At 42.9% G+C, this 17,307-nt stretch overlaps 1 protein-coding gene, 1 long non-coding RNA gene and 1 pseudogene across 3 annotated transcripts; 2 read left to right on the top strand and 1 right to left on the bottom strand.

Annotated features, from left to right (window-relative positions):
• Positions 1-13: 13 nt before the first annotated feature.
• LOC140221610 (serine/threonine-protein phosphatase 7 long form homolog) lies at positions 14-1,933 on the top strand (annotated as a pseudogene).
• A 3,678-nt stretch (positions 1,934-5,611) lies between these two features.
• Positions 5,612-14,533, top strand: LOC117848859 (uncharacterized). The gene is made up of 2 exons (XR_004638942.2): positions 5,612-6,347; positions 14,204-14,533. It is a non-coding gene; the product is annotated as an uncharacterized lncRNA (long non-coding RNA).
• On the bottom strand, positions 7,733-16,940 carry LOC117848848 (AUGMIN subunit 6). 2 transcript variants are annotated; one of them, XM_034730409.2, is made up of 13 exons: positions 16,489-16,940; positions 16,327-16,383; positions 16,139-16,233; positions 14,732-14,882; positions 13,172-13,297; positions 12,930-13,089; positions 11,896-11,956; positions 11,538-11,805; positions 9,830-9,955; positions 9,505-9,657; positions 9,046-9,292; positions 8,500-8,949; positions 7,733-8,268 (listed from the first exon to the last, which is right to left on the bottom strand). In XM_034730409.2, exons 1-13 carry the CDS (start codon positions 16,699-16,701, stop codon positions 8,225-8,227), a joined length of 2,151 nt encoding a protein of 716 aa, XP_034586300.1. In that variant the 5' UTR covers positions 16,702-16,940; the 3' UTR covers positions 7,733-8,224. The 2 variants fall into 2 exon arrangements, with proteins under 2 accessions (XP_034586300.1, XP_034586311.1); XM_034730420.2 differs by having other exon boundaries at positions 9,046-9,289; positions 16,489-16,937.
• Positions 16,941-17,307: the final 367 nt, after the last annotated feature.

Raw genomic sequence — 17,307 nt, forward strand, 5'->3', positions numbered from 1 at the left:
GCCTTTTTGTAGGATGGCGCACTTCCACCTACTGGAGCAGGCGTACGACCAGACCCACCGAGGTCGTCTCATAGCGGCAAGGCAGGTAATAATCTACAATTCATGATTCAAGCTTTGCAAGCGTCCACATCTTGTGTCCTAAGAAATGTCTGACTCGGTTTGTTTGCATGCAGGTCCTTCTGCTCCTTCGTTCTAGAGCCTATGATGGGTTTTTGGTGCTGCAGTACGACGACCGCTACACTCTTTTGCTAGAGATGGCGGGCCTAGATGTCATCTCGTATCAGGTTCGTCGTGGGATGCCCAAGTTCAACTCAGCGGCTATAACCGCGTTGGTTGACAGGTACTATTACCTTCGTTCATATTCATTTTATTATGTCTTTACATGTTAACAAATAATAATCCAGCAAAATGTAGGTGGCAGCCCGAGACTCACAGCTTTCACCTGCCGTTCGGAGAGATGACAGTGACCCTACAGGACTGTCAGAAGATGCTGGGTCTGTCGATTCGGGGCCAGGCAGTCATTGGACCGTGCGTCTCAGAGGGTTGGAGAGCACGAGTCGCAGCCTTCCTTGGGCGAGAGGTTGAGGAGCAGGGGACTCACACATCTGGAGTGCTAATCTCATGGCTGCGGGAAGACTTCAGCCAGTGCCCCCAGGACGCGGATGCGGAGACAGTTGGGCACTACTGCAGGGCGTGGATACTACACCTGTTTGCCTGCGTTCTTTTCCCAGACGCTACAGGTGACACTGCGTCTTGGATGTGGATCCACTGCCTCACTGACTGGCACCAGGCGGGTCTTTACAGTTGGGGATCAGCTGTGCTATGCTTTCTATACCGGCATGTGCGAGGCGTGCCGTTGGACTTCGGGCTCCCCGTCAGTTGGTGGGTGTGTCTACCTATTGCAGTTATGGATGTGGGCCCGTCTTCCTGTTGGTCGCCCCGAGATTATGCTGCGTCGACCGTGGTTCCCAGGTGAGACGCCGAGACGGCAGCCGACATGGGCATATATTTGGGTTCAGGTTAAGGTTAGCCATACGAGGTTGGACCGCGCGTACCTGGATTACATCAACGAGATAGACGCGCTCACGGCTCATAGTGTAAGCGAAATTTTTTTTAACATGTTTTGTAATCTTTTAGTATAACAACTAACGTTTTTGATTGACATTTTGCAGGTAAATTGGCAGCCTTACGACGGAGACGACCCACTTCCTTTTCCCCTTAGCTTCATGTGTGGGCCGGACGATGATCTTTATAGGATGGTGTGCCCTCTCATTTGCTTCTATGCTGTCGAGTACCACCTGCCAGATCGAGTAGCACGTCAATTTGGGAGGAGGCAGATTTGGCCAACACCGGCGACCTCGACTAGTGTGGAGTTACACACGTAAGTCTTTTCCTATTTGATATATTTCAATACTATTAACTAAATTTTGGCTAGTAGTAACATGTAACGTGACGTGCAGCGTGGATCGAAAGAAGAAACGGAAGGTCTCTGAGTGGGCCACGTTCCACCAGGCGTACATTCAGGAATGGGACCAGTTCGGGGACAACGTGGACGAGAACGACGAGCCGCACACAAACAGTGCGTACAGGCAATACCAGAGTTGGTACCAAGGTGCGACGCGTCACAGGCTGAGGGCAGCGTGGACGGAAGATGACTACGCCGATATCCACTCATCCGACGATGAAGACACGGTGTACGATCAGAGTACTCGTGCTGGAAGGCAGGTGGAGGTAGGACCAATCCTAGATAGGATGGTAAGACAATTGCTTCACTTTTCTATGTTCTATGTTAAGTTACTTAGAGATTTAGTTAGTTAGATAAGAACTTAGTGATCATCTGACTTAATCATTTAGTCATTTAGTGACTTAGTGTGTAAGTAAGTTAATGACTAAATCATTTATTGCTTTAGTGACTTAGTCATTTGTTGCAGGGGCGTACCCTCCAAAGCTCGGTTAGAGATATAGAGCATTTCCGTCCTAGAGTTAGGGACCCCGAGACGCGGAGCTTCCTAGAGGTAAGTCTCAAATTATTCTTTCTAATACTTTATTAATACGTTACATTCTTCTTTCGTGTAACTTGTTTTTACTACTGCAGCGACTGTCAAATCGGCTTCGCCGTGCTGCTGCTCGTTGTGGTTGCAGGACTGCCACGACGCGAGACGTGCACGTTCCATCCCTACGCGAAGGAGGCGTCGGTACGTCTAGCCAAGGCCCCTCAGGTTCGAAATCAATTGCATCCAAGGAAGACGACGACGACGACGACGACGATGAGCAGAGGGCCGAGGAGCTTGGCCCGTCTCAGCTCCAGGAGGCTCCCTTGACTCAGCCTACATAGGTTGTAGGGGGCACTAGACTACGTCGTCCACGTCCTCCTTACACTCCAGGCACCGACGCCCTTGGTCACAAGGGTAAGGGTAAGACTAGGAGACAGTGACGGTTCTTATTGCGAACTTTGTATTATATGGACTATTTGTATATATGGATTTTCATTCTGAACTATTGTGGATTCTATTATGAATGTGTCATATGCTTGTGTCATATGCTTCTATGCTTGTATGTTTGTATTTATGTTCACTATTCATCTCGTAATTTTGTATGGATCGCATCAAAAAGTAGGGAAAATTCTGCCGAAATTTCGCTAACAAGTACCATTTTTATTTTCTACGGATATTTCAGTAGACTACGACTTCAAAATGCATTACATCGCAAAATGAACATAGGTCGTCTACAAATTGCGTGTCCATACTTAAAGTGCATTATTACATGACAACATAATAAAAGTCTCACAGTAAAAAATATTGTTCATAAATAAACCATAGAACTAGAACCTAAATATGGCTACTGAGTGCAACGAGGCCACTTTCCCTTCCTTAAGGCATCGGGATTCTCCTCAACCGCTGCTTTCGCTCGGCGTGCCCGCTCAAGCTTCTTCTCTCTCTCCTCCCTGTTCGCAGCAACCCGCCTCCTTTCCTCCTCTTCCTTGTGCTCCTTTTCCGCAGCCTCCTCTATGAGCCTCTTCTCGTACACCTCCTTCCTCTCTACATCCCAGCGCATCATATACTCCAAAAACTCCTTGTCTTCAGGATTGATCTCAGTGTCGATCCACTGCTCAAAATCGCATAGCGGTGGAGGGGTCTACAACAAATGCAATTGTTATAAAATAAAAAATTATGGACAATAATTATAACACAACAACAATTCCTTACCAACATGTTAATGCGGCGCTGACGAAATGTAGGTTCAAACGCAAAGTTGGAACACATCCAATACCTCTGCCTATACGTGGCATGTTCTTCGGACTTGGCTACCTTGCAAGGATCTCCGCAAAAGCACATCGGCACTGGAACACCACTAGGCAGAGGCAATGGATCGAACGCATTTCCGGTCTTCTTTGCACCATAACTACCATTTAGTTTATTTCGTTCTATGAATCAAACGCACTTAACAATAAACCTACAATTAAGGTTTTTTCATTTGATCCACAACAATGAGCATATAACATAACTATGTGCGCTGCGATTACCTTAGTTTCTTAGCTTTTTCACGCCTCGGCATCCTACATTTGCATGAAACCCTAAGTTCAAAAATGCAACAAATATATAGCGAATCGATGTGAAAAAAAGGTACGAGGGAGAGAGGATACCTTGCTCTTCAGGATCCACGGATCAAATGAAAGTTTCCTAAGCTACAATGTCAATTCGTAGTCTAGGGCGAAGTAGGGAGAGTAAAAACCTGAGAGAGTGGAGAAGAATGAGGAGGAACTCTCGGGCAGGAAGAAGGGGGCGGTATATGTAGGGAGGCTGGCGCCGAGGCTTGGCGCCACGTCGGAGGCGCGTGTGGGGGATCTTGGTGCCAGGATGCCTGGCGCTAGGATGCCTGGCGCCAAGACGTTATACCCTGGCGGCAAGGTAAGGGTTCATTTTCGGAATTGGTTTCGTCAGGGGCTTATTTGTGAGATTTTTTCGCGAAAAGGATCAAAATAAAAAAAAGTCGGGCGGTGGAACGGGACGGGGATTGGGAATATGGATGTCACCGCTGCGGGGTGCGGGCCGAGGGAGCATCGTACTTGGGCCGGATGGAAGACATGGGAAATTTTTATTGGGCCACTTCCGGTGGAACTGGAATCTTCCAGGCCGATCGTACGTGTATCCATATTTATCGCCCTTTCCTTCGCATGCTTTATTCTTTTCAAAATTCGTCTGTAAAAATCAAGCGAAAGTGGTTTGAAGTCGATAAGTCTCTAGCCGCTAAGTATTTGATTAGGAAAGTAGTAGTTGTCAACTATGGCTAGTCGCTAGTCAGTGCTAATTGCTGACTTCGTACGTCATATAATTTACGAGGAATTTAATAAAACTATTAAAATATTGTAGGTGCTGTCTTTTTTTTATAATAAACATACTTCGATAGAGCATGAAGAAGTCAAGAGGACCAAATTTTCTAACACGGCTTCGATAGGACAAATTGAAAAAAGACAGTTGTAGATGCATGTGCGGAGCAGAAACATGGATCGTTCTGTCAGTCTCTCTTCTCTCTCATCCATCTTCCAGGCTGCCTGCAGAGCCCAGATCGTGGTAGCGGCAAAAATAGATTATTTCCACGACCGTTGTATAGAGCCCCTTTTTTTGCGATCGGGTTCCTCTGAAGTTTTCGCAGCTACCTCAGAGGGAGGTAGAAGCCGCTGCATCGTTCAATCGGTATCGGACGGCAACGTGCAGGAACAAGCGTTCCTCTGATTTGTCCCGAAACGGGATGTCCAGTCTGCTTGCTATGGGCCATTTGCAGATGCATCTGAGCGGTAGAAAATGTTCAGCGTTCTCTAGCAAAAAAAAGAAAAAAAGAAAAAGAACACAGTAACATGTTAAGAAAGTCAATTCAGTACTGTCAATCCAGAACACAGTAACACACTAATCTTTGCTCCATGACTGTTTGCTTGCAAAATGACTATGCTTCTAGAACTGAACATTTGGTTGCTTATTTGCAAACCCGTTCATGAGGAAAGATAGCAGAACAAAGATTACTCAGAGTTACGCACAAGATTCAGAGAAGCTCCTGTCCAGCACGACAATGGTCAGCTTCGCTCCTCCCGCTCTTTTCCGGCGTGTTTTCTCCGTCTCGGACATTTTCTACAGCTCAGATGCATCTGCTGATCTGCAAATGGACCCTAGCAAGCAGGCTGGACATCACGCTTTTGGGCCAAATCAGAGGAACGCTTGTTCCTGCATGCTACCGTCGGATGCCGATTGAACGGTGCAGCGGCTCCTACCCCTGAGGTAGCTGCGAAAACTTCAGAGGAACACGATCCTTTTTTTTTTACCGCCAGTACAAATCTATTTTAACCGTTCTATAAGAGTATAGGTAGATGTAGATATTGTAGTACTTCTTACGTCCAAATTACTATTCATTTTGCTTTATTTTATACCCAGGTACATATATATATTTAATTAGGTGCATATCAATAGCTATATATCTAAATAGCTATATATCTATAAAAGTTAAATAAGTAATTTGAGATGTAGGGAGTAGTAGCTCAAGTAAAATGCGTGTGATGCGTCTAAAAATAGTCATGCACATATGTGTACTTACATCGTTGAAAGAATCGCTGCCCTTAGGAGCCTCGACGCGGCTCCGCCTGTCGCGTCGCGCCGCGTGGACACTGCATACCAGGTGCTAAACAAAAACGGGGATAGCGCGAGAGCATCGCCGCCACACGTCGGCCGTGGGCCGGTGGCGTCTGCTTCACGCGGTGTGAATTGTGAAACAAAGACTGCGTGCAAGTCCTTCACTGCGGAAAAATAATCATTCCCACCTGGTTCGGCTGGCCTTGCCTCGCGGTCGTCCGCCTCCTCTTCTCGCTTTCATCGTCGTCGCCGGGTCCTCCAGCCGACGCTTCGGCTCAACCTGACGGCCGTCCTCATCTACCGTATACCAACCTCGACCAAAGCGAGCGTCCGCGTCCCCGGGCGTCCTGCTTGCTGCCTTCCTCTTCTCCTCCATCCCCTAAGTTCCTAATGTGAGAGAGGAAGGACCCCTCGATGCGACAGGCGGGGGAGTGGACCATGGTGCTGTGGACCGGCGGCTATGGCCTTCCCTGCTTCTCGGCTTGGACCTCGGAGAAGCTCCGCCTACCGTTCCAAAATCACCGGATCCACATCCTGCTGATCCCGTCGCCCGATGTCCATCCATTGCTTCGTGCATACCTGCCTGGTGCCTACGTGAACCACGCAGAGCTCTGCGCGTGGTTGTATTTTTCACCATCACCGGAAAGGGCGTCAGCTCGCTACTCGCTTCCTCCCTTCTGCTCGGTGAATATACGAACACGTGCTCTGTCCCAAAGACTAATTAATTAGGTAACTCCATTTTCAGACAGACATTGCTTTACAAACAGCCAATACAGCTAGGTACTGCACAAGCTGCCGAAGGTACCTTTCCACTCGTTCTCCCTCCGTCCCAAATTACTATTCATTTGACTTTTCTAGATGCATAACTTTTGCTACGTATCTAAACGAAATATATATAGGTGCATAGTAAAAGCTATGTGTATCTAGAAAACCCAAAATGAATAGTAATCTAGGACGGAGAGAATATTAATTAGATAAACTTTTTCCATCGCATGCCTGATTTAGTTTACACGGATGATGTTTTCATCTGGTTTCCTTTACAATGTCACATCGAGGTTTAAGACCAAGCCTCAGGGTTTTGGAAAAGACCAATTCCAATGTTTCAGAAACTGGGCCATTTTTTCTTCCATCTGAAGGATGGTGCATAGAATGTATGAAATCTGCTGCTATTCGCAATTTCAGTGACTGAAAGCATGTTTCTTTTTATCCTACCTGCTTATGCAAGCACGTTAAATCAGGGACTAGAATATTCTGCCATTGCTCCAAAGTGTTCTATCTAAGCATTGTTCATTTGTGGTTTGTCAGACAGCAATAATTAAGTAAATGTCAAGCAAAACAAGTACCAAGCATTATGACATTTAATTAGTGCCTTCACTATTACAATGCCGTACAAAATGCATGCTCCTATGGTCACCATGGAATTGACACCCTCTAATATAGAGGTGCGTACACTCAGAACATAAAGGCACTGCCAAGAGCACCCTGCCATATCTGTGAGCTATTGTTATTTGTTTGATTTTCGCAGCCATGATGAACTGAAACCTTTTTGCATGAGTATATTTCAAAAGGTGAAAGATGGAATTTGCGTTATGGTGGAACTGTGTGCAAGTGAGGCTTCAATACTATTCTTATCACAAAGAAAGGCTGTAATATGTCATGTATTACATTTTGTATCTGCGCAGTGCTACAGTCATTTGTGCTTTGCAAATCCTATAATTAATTACTTAGTCGACACATCTTCCTTTATTATTTTTGTCAACCTGAATAACTGGTTGTTAAGCCATCTCCATGGTTAAACTACAATCCATATCTTTCCACTACTCAATAAGTTCGCCTGCCGTCAAATGGCCTTGCATTTTTTATTTCTTCAGCTGCTATATGTAAATAAAGTTACACTCATACAATCGCAGCCACTATGCCTACACTAACACTGACAACACAAACCATCCACGCTTTTCCTACAGGCGCGGCGTTAGCGCGCCAACCATTCTAGTTGGACATCCGCAGTGTATCGTTTGATATGTCGTTATATATCGAGGAAAACTAATGAAGTAAAAGTTTGCATACACACGGCACGCTAAATACAATAGTAACCTGACAGTTACAACTTGATCTATCCCCATTTCCCCACTATATTAGATTTATGATTTTGCCATTTCTTACACTGAAATTGAGATTATTTCACAGTCCGAAACAACTCGCACAGACCATAACTCAAATAAAACCCCAGGAAAAACAAAGATTTGAGCGAGTGGATAAAATTATTACAACACAAATACATATGATGTATAACTAAATACACAACGTTGGGCTTTTCTACTGTGCACACTACACTTGGTACAACACCACCATCTATATCATCTCTAAGCACCCCTCTTCTCTCCCAAATCAATAACCCACCATCTCCCCCCACAGAAACCCCCAAATTTTGATGCACAAGCATCCATCTCAAGCTGGTCACAACTGGCAAGCAGCTTGACCATCAACACATTCACCGCAAATATGCTGTCAATAAGACGAACATAAGCCACACGAACCCCGGGCTGCGGTCAGGCGCTGAAAGCTTCAGGCGATGGTCAAAATATTACATAGTGTACAAGTGAAGCCTAATGTTGTTCCATTAATGCTGCATCAGTCTCTGACAGTGGTGCTGAAAAACAAGTAATAGTCATTGGTCAACATTTTGTATTGAGTAGATACAATGGATTCCCAGAAACATTATCCTAAATTATCTCACGAAAATTGAAACGCAGGACATGCTGGCTGAGGACTAACAAAATTCTGACGACATGGAAACTTGTAGAAGTGCAGGCATACAGTAGTGTATGCATATGCATAATTACTTTCCAAAACAAAATTCATTGAGTTTGAGAAGACTTACCAAGCAGGTCCTCATCAGCATCATGGAACAACGAAGATTCCATCAACAGTGGAGGGGAGAAAACTTGATCAAGAGCATCATCAGTGATAAATGACTGACGCGCCAGACCACTAACCGGGTCAAGAAAATTCATGGCACTGATGGGATCATGTCCATTCAGTTCACTTAACAGAACAGGACTTGTGTTTATTGGACTGTCTGCATTGTAGTAAAGGTCACCCATGCTCTTTGGGAACTTCATCTGAGGCGACGACAAACCTAATCTTTGTTTTCGTCGATTTATCGCTGCATCCATCTCCCTTGCAGCACCTGTTGACAGCGGAATGAAGAAGTGCTCTGAACCATCGTCACTATTTTTATCTTGCGGCCTCTCTGTATTCCTCGATGGCTTTGACAGAGCAGCTTCACGAACAGACCGTCTAATGTCATTAGCAAAATAGCCATCATTTTCTGCAAAAAGACCAGATTGAACCAAAATAATTAACAATGCTATTCATGAAAAACACTCCTAAACATAAAATGGATAAGCTGAAGAGTAAGAAATACCATGAACTGAACCATTCATTTGATCTTTAGTTGAGGGGATAGTGAGCGTTTTCTCTTCTGATATGACCTCCTGGCTAGGTTGGCGTGTTAATGCATTCCGTTTTTGCGTCTGCGTTCCTTTTCCAGAAGAACTTGGAGTCAGGCTAAATAATGGAGGTAGCTTTAGAGCAGGACTGCCCCCAGGCTTGTCCAGGTATGTAGAGGAGAGCTTAGAAGTCATCTCTGAAACTTCACTGCTGCTTTCCTGCTTAAATGTCTGTAGTCAGAAAGCTGTAGAATAAATGTACATGCTCAACATAGCAAACTGATACGGCTTCATAGGAAAAGGTAATGTGCAACTGCCTGTAAATAAACTTGCATGGCTGTTATGTCTATACCCTACTTCAACAGGTTGGACAGCAAATATGGGTAAATCATCATCAAACAAAACAGCCTATTAGTTAAACCTTTCATTCTTACTTCTGATCTTCCAAGCCCTGCGTTTTGTACAGACAGCGGTAGTCTGGAATTCAATTGATCGATTGGGTTGCTAACACAGTTCACTTCTTCTGAGAGTTCTTCAATTGACTGCTGCATTGCTGGAATAGCTTCCTTCAGTTGATTAATTAGACCCTATACAAAGGGGAAAAAAACTGCCAAATATTAAAACCCATGAATTACCGTTGAACCATTCACCAGTAAAATCCAGAAACCAGGTCGCCATTGGTAGACTGCCAGGGTTTCATATTCAGGTTACAAATCAATAGAGAATCCAGCTTAGTATTTGCATGGAGGTTGTTATTACCTGTATACTGACTAAATGCTGGCGATGTTCGGCTAACGTTGCAGTTAACGAGTCAGCATGAGTACTGGTCTCTCCGTCGGATGCACTCCTCAGTAATTCTGGCCCCTCTCCGTCATTTGCTTTGGCCTATCATTAGTAGACAGCTACACATCAGCTCAATGAATGTATATTTTGGTACAAAAATCAAAATGCAGAAATGTACCAGGAAGTAACAATATTAGTATCCGATGCATGCCAAACACAATAAGTGCTTATACGCCTTGATGTACATTATTGGAGAACATGCAGAAATACCTTCGTGATAATGTAATATGGCTCAACCCGAGTCTTATGCATCTGCATTTCTTTATATGGTCTAAAATTTATGGAGCACTTTCTAATATATTTATGTTGGTTTATGGTCTATCAAGCATTTAGCCATTGTACTAACTGTATCAATTGAACTGCAGTAACACCTATAAATCATCTTTTGTATGCTTATGCAAGATATATGAAACCAAGTAGCTACATCACAGTACTAATGAGCCTGGAAAAAAGTCATACCACCATGCTACTCAAAGCTGATGGCAAACTAGAGATATCAAAAGGTTCAAGCATGCAAGGAAAAGTGAGACTATAGCAAACATGAAATTAAAATAGGATGGGCAGCCACCAGACAGTCAATAAAATACATAAATGAGAGGTGAAAAACTGTTTAAATGTAGGTGAATGTTACATGCATCGATATTGCATGTAACCTCAACCTGAAACAAAAGGGAAAAATATGGGTTTTCAATGTTAAAGTTTAAAATTAAATGTTTAAATATGCTGAAATTCATTGTGTATCATATAGCTAACTTGTAAACCAGAGGAGAAGCATAATTAAACTAGCAATATTTACACCCTTTATGGTTCAGAAGATGCAAAGCTTTGTTAAATTGTAGGTCATGCCATTTTTGGATATATGATATTATTTATGAAGTACTCCTGAAGTCCTAAGCCCTGCATATAATGTAATTCCATTAAGTAACTGACTATTATCGTGCAATAATCACATGTCGCCGTGTAACGTATCTGTGCAGATTGAATATGTTCTAGCAGTTTGTATCTAATACCTTTGGATTAAAAAAATTTAAAGTTTGTATCTAATACCTTTGGTTTAAAGAAAAACATTGAAGCAGTCAAAAGGGGGTTAAGTATTCTCAACACTACAGCTGATGTTAACATAAGTTGTTAAAGTTAATTATTTCTTTTCACTTTTTACTGGGTCATCTCCTGTAAGATGGACAGCACTTGTTACCCAACCAGCACAACTAGCATTTCTACAATGGCAACAAGAATTTTTCACTAGAACATATGCTCAGCTAAGCCTAATTCTGTTCTTGTGATGGTTTGTGGAAACACTGACATAAGTAGTATTACAAGCCAAATGCTTGTCTAATATGTTTCATAAGCTGTACTTATGTGGAAAGATCAGTCAGACATCCCATGCAATGCACATTGCTCCCACAAGAGCAATGCAAATGGAATTCGCTAGGATATTGCAAAAAGCAAAGGAAAATATATTAAGAATGCAAGCATAATAAAAACTAGAAGTTGACCATGCTCCTAATCTATTATGCATAAATTGCATCATTAGGATATACGTGGTAAAAAAAATTCATCAATGTCCCTCTGATGTATTGGCAGTTCGAACAAAAAAAATAAAACAAATAAAGTAGCATCTTACCAAATGAAGAGACTGTTTATGAATGCGCTGTAAAGCATGAGTCCAACGGCGGAGAATTTCAGCTACATCTACATTTTGTTGAGCACGTCCGTTCCTATCATCTGGCCTTGAAAGGGCTTCTTCCTTTCCTTGGAATAGCGGAGAAATCTTCTCTTGCTTGTCCAAAATCGGAGAAGTTTCACCAGCTCGAGCTGATAATAACTCGGAATGTGGAACACTTGAACTCATATCCATGGCCGCTAGTAACTGAGATCCAGATATCCGGTATCTAACAGGATAGTATTATTAGAAACAATGCAATAATGATAACACTGTATTGAACTGCAGAGATCAATAGAAGTTACAAAGTAGAACACACCTGTGCTCCCGATGTGCTATAAGATCTTCAATTGGTCCGGAAGCTAAAACCTCATGTTGGCCTGTAAGAATGGTAGCAATCAAAAACAGGAATTAAAATAGCAGTGTAACTACACTCTATCCAAAGAAATATCTTTACTTTTTTTTTTCAAGGATGGTATGATACTGTTCTACAACAGCATAGGCAAGGAGTGCAATAAAACCACCAGAATAGGAGAGCCATTTTGTTTTAACAATGCACCTGAATAGTTTCATAAAGCGGAAAATGTTACTGGCTCCCTATGGAACCTCCTGTCATTTAGCATCACTGTTTACCCTAGTTTCAGACTTATCACCAAATAATCATAAGGTAGAATGGCTTAAACACAAACAAAACCCAAATCCAAACCTCACACCACATTAGTTTCCCTTTGTTTGACCCTGGTGGCTTGTAGAAAATAATGCTAACGGCTGAATTGTAAGACAACAATACAACAGCTTCCAGAGGTTATCTTGGTAAGGTCACTTGTCAGACACAGATGCTACAACCCCAGTAAGTAAACTTATTAGAGAATTCCAATCTACAACAGATAGACCCATGCTTTATTGACCATGCACAGCATTGATAATTAGAGCATGTGGCAAAGGTCACTCATCACTTGTCAGACCCAGATGCTACAAGCTCAGTAAGTAAACTTATAAGATAATCCCAATCTACAACAGATAGACCCATGCTTTCTTGACCATGCACAGCGTTGATAATTAGAGCATGTGGCAAAGGTCACTCGTCAGTTGACACACTTGTCAGACACACATGCTACAAGCCCAGTAAGTAAACTTATAAGATAATTCCAATCTACAACAGATAGAACCATGTTTTCTGATCATGCACAGCATTGATAATTAGAGGCAGATCATGTTGCAAAATGCCACATGCCATAGTATATGACTACATAGGCCTACTGTGTCTATTAATGCAAACTCGTTTCAAAGCATGTGATTCATTTAGTCACATTTGAGCAGCATATTCTGATAATGATACTTCGATATGTGTACCTTTGCGAGCCAATATAGATTCCCAAAGACGAGTTGCCTTAGAAACCAAATGAGAATTCTGCCCAGACGAGCTTGAAAGCCGTTCATCCCACAATTCACCTTCAAGTTTTGCTTTGTTTCTCATGTCTTGTAGTTTCTCTAACTCTTGCTGCAAATAAGCCTACAAAATCCAGATGGAGATAATAAAAGTAAGAAAAATGGATACAGGATGCAGCGCATAGACTATAGAAGTTATTGTGTACCTCTTCGGCACATAGACTTCGGAACTCAGCTGTCATTTCATGGGCCAAATTTGACCATGTCGTTTGCCTCTGGACAGCTATGTTTGCATTTTTCAGAAACTTACGCCTCTCCAGAGCTATCCTTGCCTGGTAGGAATACCGGATCAATTCACAAGAAAAATATCAAACATAAGGGTTCATTAATTGAACAATGATATATGGACCTAGCATACAAAAGCACATGGAGAAGTGCACCTTGGACCGCGGGTGATTCAACAAGAAACTATAGAGATGACATTTTGTGCCTCACTGAAAGGAGAGGCGTTCCTCAGGTTTGGATCAACTATGCTAGTAAAGAACAGGTCTATTTGGCCCCATCAGTACGATACAAATAATGTATAATCCAATTGATTTCCCATTTTCATTCGGTTTGTATTGTGTCCAGGATCCAAAATGTATCAGTCTGCTAAGAGTATTATTAGTCACTATATGAAATATACATCTTCTCACTAATTAAATTTCTATTTGACACTCCTAGGTTTCCTAAGCATCAAAGTTCCAAATCATAGCAGATTTCCTGACAGACAGAAGGCAAATAATCAACCCCAACCACAACAAATAGTTGAACTGCCTACGGTTCCTGTTAGGTTGCCATACTTAGCATATGAATAAAAAATTATTTCAATTATGACACGCAAAGCCATAAGCTTAGCTTCACATGTCTCGTCCCAGTTATTGGACATGCATGTTGTCTGCCCAGTTCTTACCATACATCACGATTTCCTCAAGATTTAACATCATAAGAGGTGCCCGAAGTATTCACAATTGCACGATTATGCATACCATTCTCACAGGGCTAAAATGCTTCATATATACTACTTCCATTTCACAAGTTTGTCTGGTCCCCGCACCTAGGGGGGCAAAAGCTAAGTATTGATCTATCTAATGAGTACAATTTTGATATGATTCCATTAAGGTGGTGTTTGGTTCGGCTGTTTTGCGCCGTGATCTGTTTACAATGTATTCAATACCGTTTCTTTCTATTTGTTTCAGCTGGACAGTAATCACATCACGGCGCGATCCGTTGCCAGCTAGTGCAAGGCCATACCGCCCACCTCGCAGCGTTAATCATTAACGGGCGCCACCTCTTCTGACTGCGTGGAGCTGTGCTCATGCATGCAGCATCTCTTCTGACTGCATGGAGCTGGCCTGTCAGTGTTTTGGAGTGCCGGCACCTCCATTCTATTACTTTTTGATGCATGGCTTCTGATGGAGCAGAGCAATGCAAGGAGAGAAGTGTTGCATCTGTTAATGTTACAGCGTTGGAACCAAACAATTTTAGCCTTCCATTGTGCTGTAATAGTTAATGGTGTTTTCTATTTATGTTTGTGTTACAAATCTTGAACCAAACAGCAGCTAAATAGTAATCAAATACTACGCCGCCTAATTATGCGACTGATAATTTATAAGCTCTCTTTATAATTATCAGTCTTTGAAGAGGTATTTTAATCTAAATGAGGCTTGGCACATGATAAAAACAAAATCAACAGTTCGAAAGATTTAGGAATTAGTCGTTCTTGCCTTGGTCACAGGGAGTAAGGCAGCAGCGTGAAGATAAGAAACATCTGTTAGTGCTGCAGGCAGTGGATTTGAAGCAACATCAGCTGCAAAAGTTCTCCTGTGAACTTCTCTCAAGGCATGTACAGAGAGTTGCCACAAAAGCTCAACAAATCTGCATCAGTATAGGGAGTGCAAAATATTACAATTACAATATCGAAATATTCCAAGCAATTTGATCTCCAAGAACTAAATATTCTTTGCATTTTGCAGAGGTATCCTTTGGATTTTTTCCCCTAAAAGGTTAAGAATATTTATGACTTGCAGTCACTTTCTTTTCTTTTTCTTAGAATACTAGGGACAAGCCCCCGTCTTATTGCTGTAACCAAGACAGGAACATTCAGTTTTATACCATCCGACAATCACTGCGGCCATACAGCAATCGATCAAGCCACCGGGCAGGCTATCTATTACAAAGGAGAAACACAACAGTGCAAAGGAAACCTCTCAACCAAACAGGCTTATCTGTACATGCAGAATGAGCAAAAAAAAAAGTTTGTTTCAAACCAGATCCAGTTTCCCAAGAGTAACTTAACTGATCGGACTTATGTGTAGCGTTAAATTTCATTTGTCAAATCCAAGCACCCAGCAAAGAAAGGCCATGGATATTGTCTAGTGTCTAGATCTAGCTCTAGCCTGACAAACAAATATTTAGAACACGATAACCTCTATCAAGCCATGAGATATATGTAATGCAAGCCCACTTAGGCTTAGTTTAGCATCGCAACGAGAACATGCACTCAAACTTCCCTAGCTTTGACCAGAGATACATAAAGGATATCTACATTAGTTGCTTGGCAACAAGCAGTTGCGGGCAAGAATGGCCTTGGCTGGTGATCAATTATAACAGCATGAATATATATATATATATATATATATATATATATATATATGTTGTTTTTGTTGTCCACCTAGTGTTTCTCTGGGGTGTGGTTTTATGTTTTTGTACCTTAGCCCTCAGGTGAGTTAAGAGCACATACTGTACTGGTCTTTAACGGAATTCTTTAGGATATAAGTTGCTTGATACCAAGTGAACAAGCGTACAAACAACTTACTGATACTCGACAGAGTCCTCACAAATCCATTCTATTAAGCATCAACAATTCATTTCTCCAATTCTAGAGAAGAATTATTGAGCACTGACATTCACTATTTATCTTTAAACCAGAACCATATAATTTGGTCAAAACCATGTATTTAGGTTGAAACAATCTATGTCACATCTAGTTTCAGCAAACTCTAAATTTTAAAGTAGCATGTACGTCTCCAAGGATCTAATTAAGCTACATTGCACTCTACAACAAGAATCTCAACAACTTGAGCATATCCCCAACTGACCAAACCAAATGCAGCCCAGTCTAGTCCACTGACCTCGGCCCGCAGCAAGTCGCAAGCGACGAGACCCTGGAATTGCTCCGCGGTAACGCCCCCTGCTGCTCCAGTTCGCTAATGATCCCTTGCACGATCTAAGCAACCAATCGCCAGCAGAAACCCAATCAAGGTCAAAACACCGCAGCCAATTAACCAGAAAATGTGAAATAACCTGCAGAAAATCTCACCTTCCTGAACTCCCTGGACTGAGCGGAGTCGAAGATTGGCCATACCTTGTCGAAGTCCTGCGTTGCACCGAATAAAATAAAACAAAATCAAAGGTAAGGAAATCCCTAAAATTTCCCCAAACACAAGGGAACCAGAAATTGACGAAGAAGGCACGGGATTGCCTTGGCGGATTGCGCGGGGCCTCGTAGCGATGAGAGAAGGAAGTAGAGGAGCTGCTCGCCGAGGCGCGGGTTGGAGTGGCGGAAGAGGCCGACGCGGGCGGCGGGGGAGGAGGGGGAGCCGAGGACGGCGGGATCGAGACCGAGGAGGAGGCAGTTGGTGTACATGGCGCTCTCCAGCTCCGCCTCGCGCTCCTTCTCCCGATCCGTTGCCATGGCCGCCGCGACCGCGCCTGCTCTCAAGGTGGGGTTTGGGGGCGCGGGTGGGTGGAGCTGCTAGGTTTAGCAGGCGGAGGAGGAGGGCGCCATTGGAGACGGAGCCGTGAGATCTCGCGGAGGTGGGCGAGGGAGACAAAACACAAAAGCAGGCGGCAGCAGGCGAGGGGGCGAGCGGCCGGATCGAGTCGAAATGGGGCAGGTGGGTGACAGGGTGAGGCTTGGTGTTGTTTTTTTTCCTCCTCGGATTTTGGATTTGTTTGCCGGCTTGCAGAGAGGGTGAGGCACAATTCAAATTTTGTAGGAGGCGACGAACAATTCTAGGAACCTTTTGAACGAAACATTATCCACAAAATAATAAAATACATAAATTAAATATTAAAACATTTAAAAAATTCAGATGTGCAGCTAGGAGCGTCAAGCTTGCAATCCAAAAATAGAACATTCTTAATTAGTGAGCAGGTGAACTTCTCTTGGTCAATGGAACTTAATCGAATCATTAACACATGATATTTTGGATCACTAAAAAAATCATTTTATTTGTCCAAAATATCATATATTAATAGTTGGATTAGTATAACCCAAATTCAAGCTTTATACATGGGG

The sequence above is a fragment of the Setaria viridis genome, chromosome 1 (genome assembly GCF_005286985.2).
Source record: "Setaria viridis chromosome 1, Setaria_viridis_v4.0, whole genome shotgun sequence".
NCBI classification, from domain to species: Eukaryota; Viridiplantae; Streptophyta; class Magnoliopsida; order Poales; family Poaceae; genus Setaria; species Setaria viridis.

What these genes read in the sequence shown, in the direction of transcription:
- LOC117848848 (XM_034730409.2), bottom strand. Translation starts at nt 16,701, where the DNA reads ATGGCAACGGATCGGGAGAAGGAGCGCGAGGCGGAGCTGGAGAGCGCC. An exon ending in GCGACTTGCTGCGGGCCGAG is followed by an intron (nt 14,883 to 16,138) that starts GTCAGTGGACTA and finishes ATACTGATGCAG; the next exon opens with ATTTGTTGAGCTTTTGTGGC. An exon ending in CCTTACTCCCTGTGACCAAG is followed by an intron (nt 13,298 to 14,731) that starts GCAAGAACGACT and finishes TATTCCTACCAG; the next exon opens with GCAAGGATAGCTCTGGAGAG.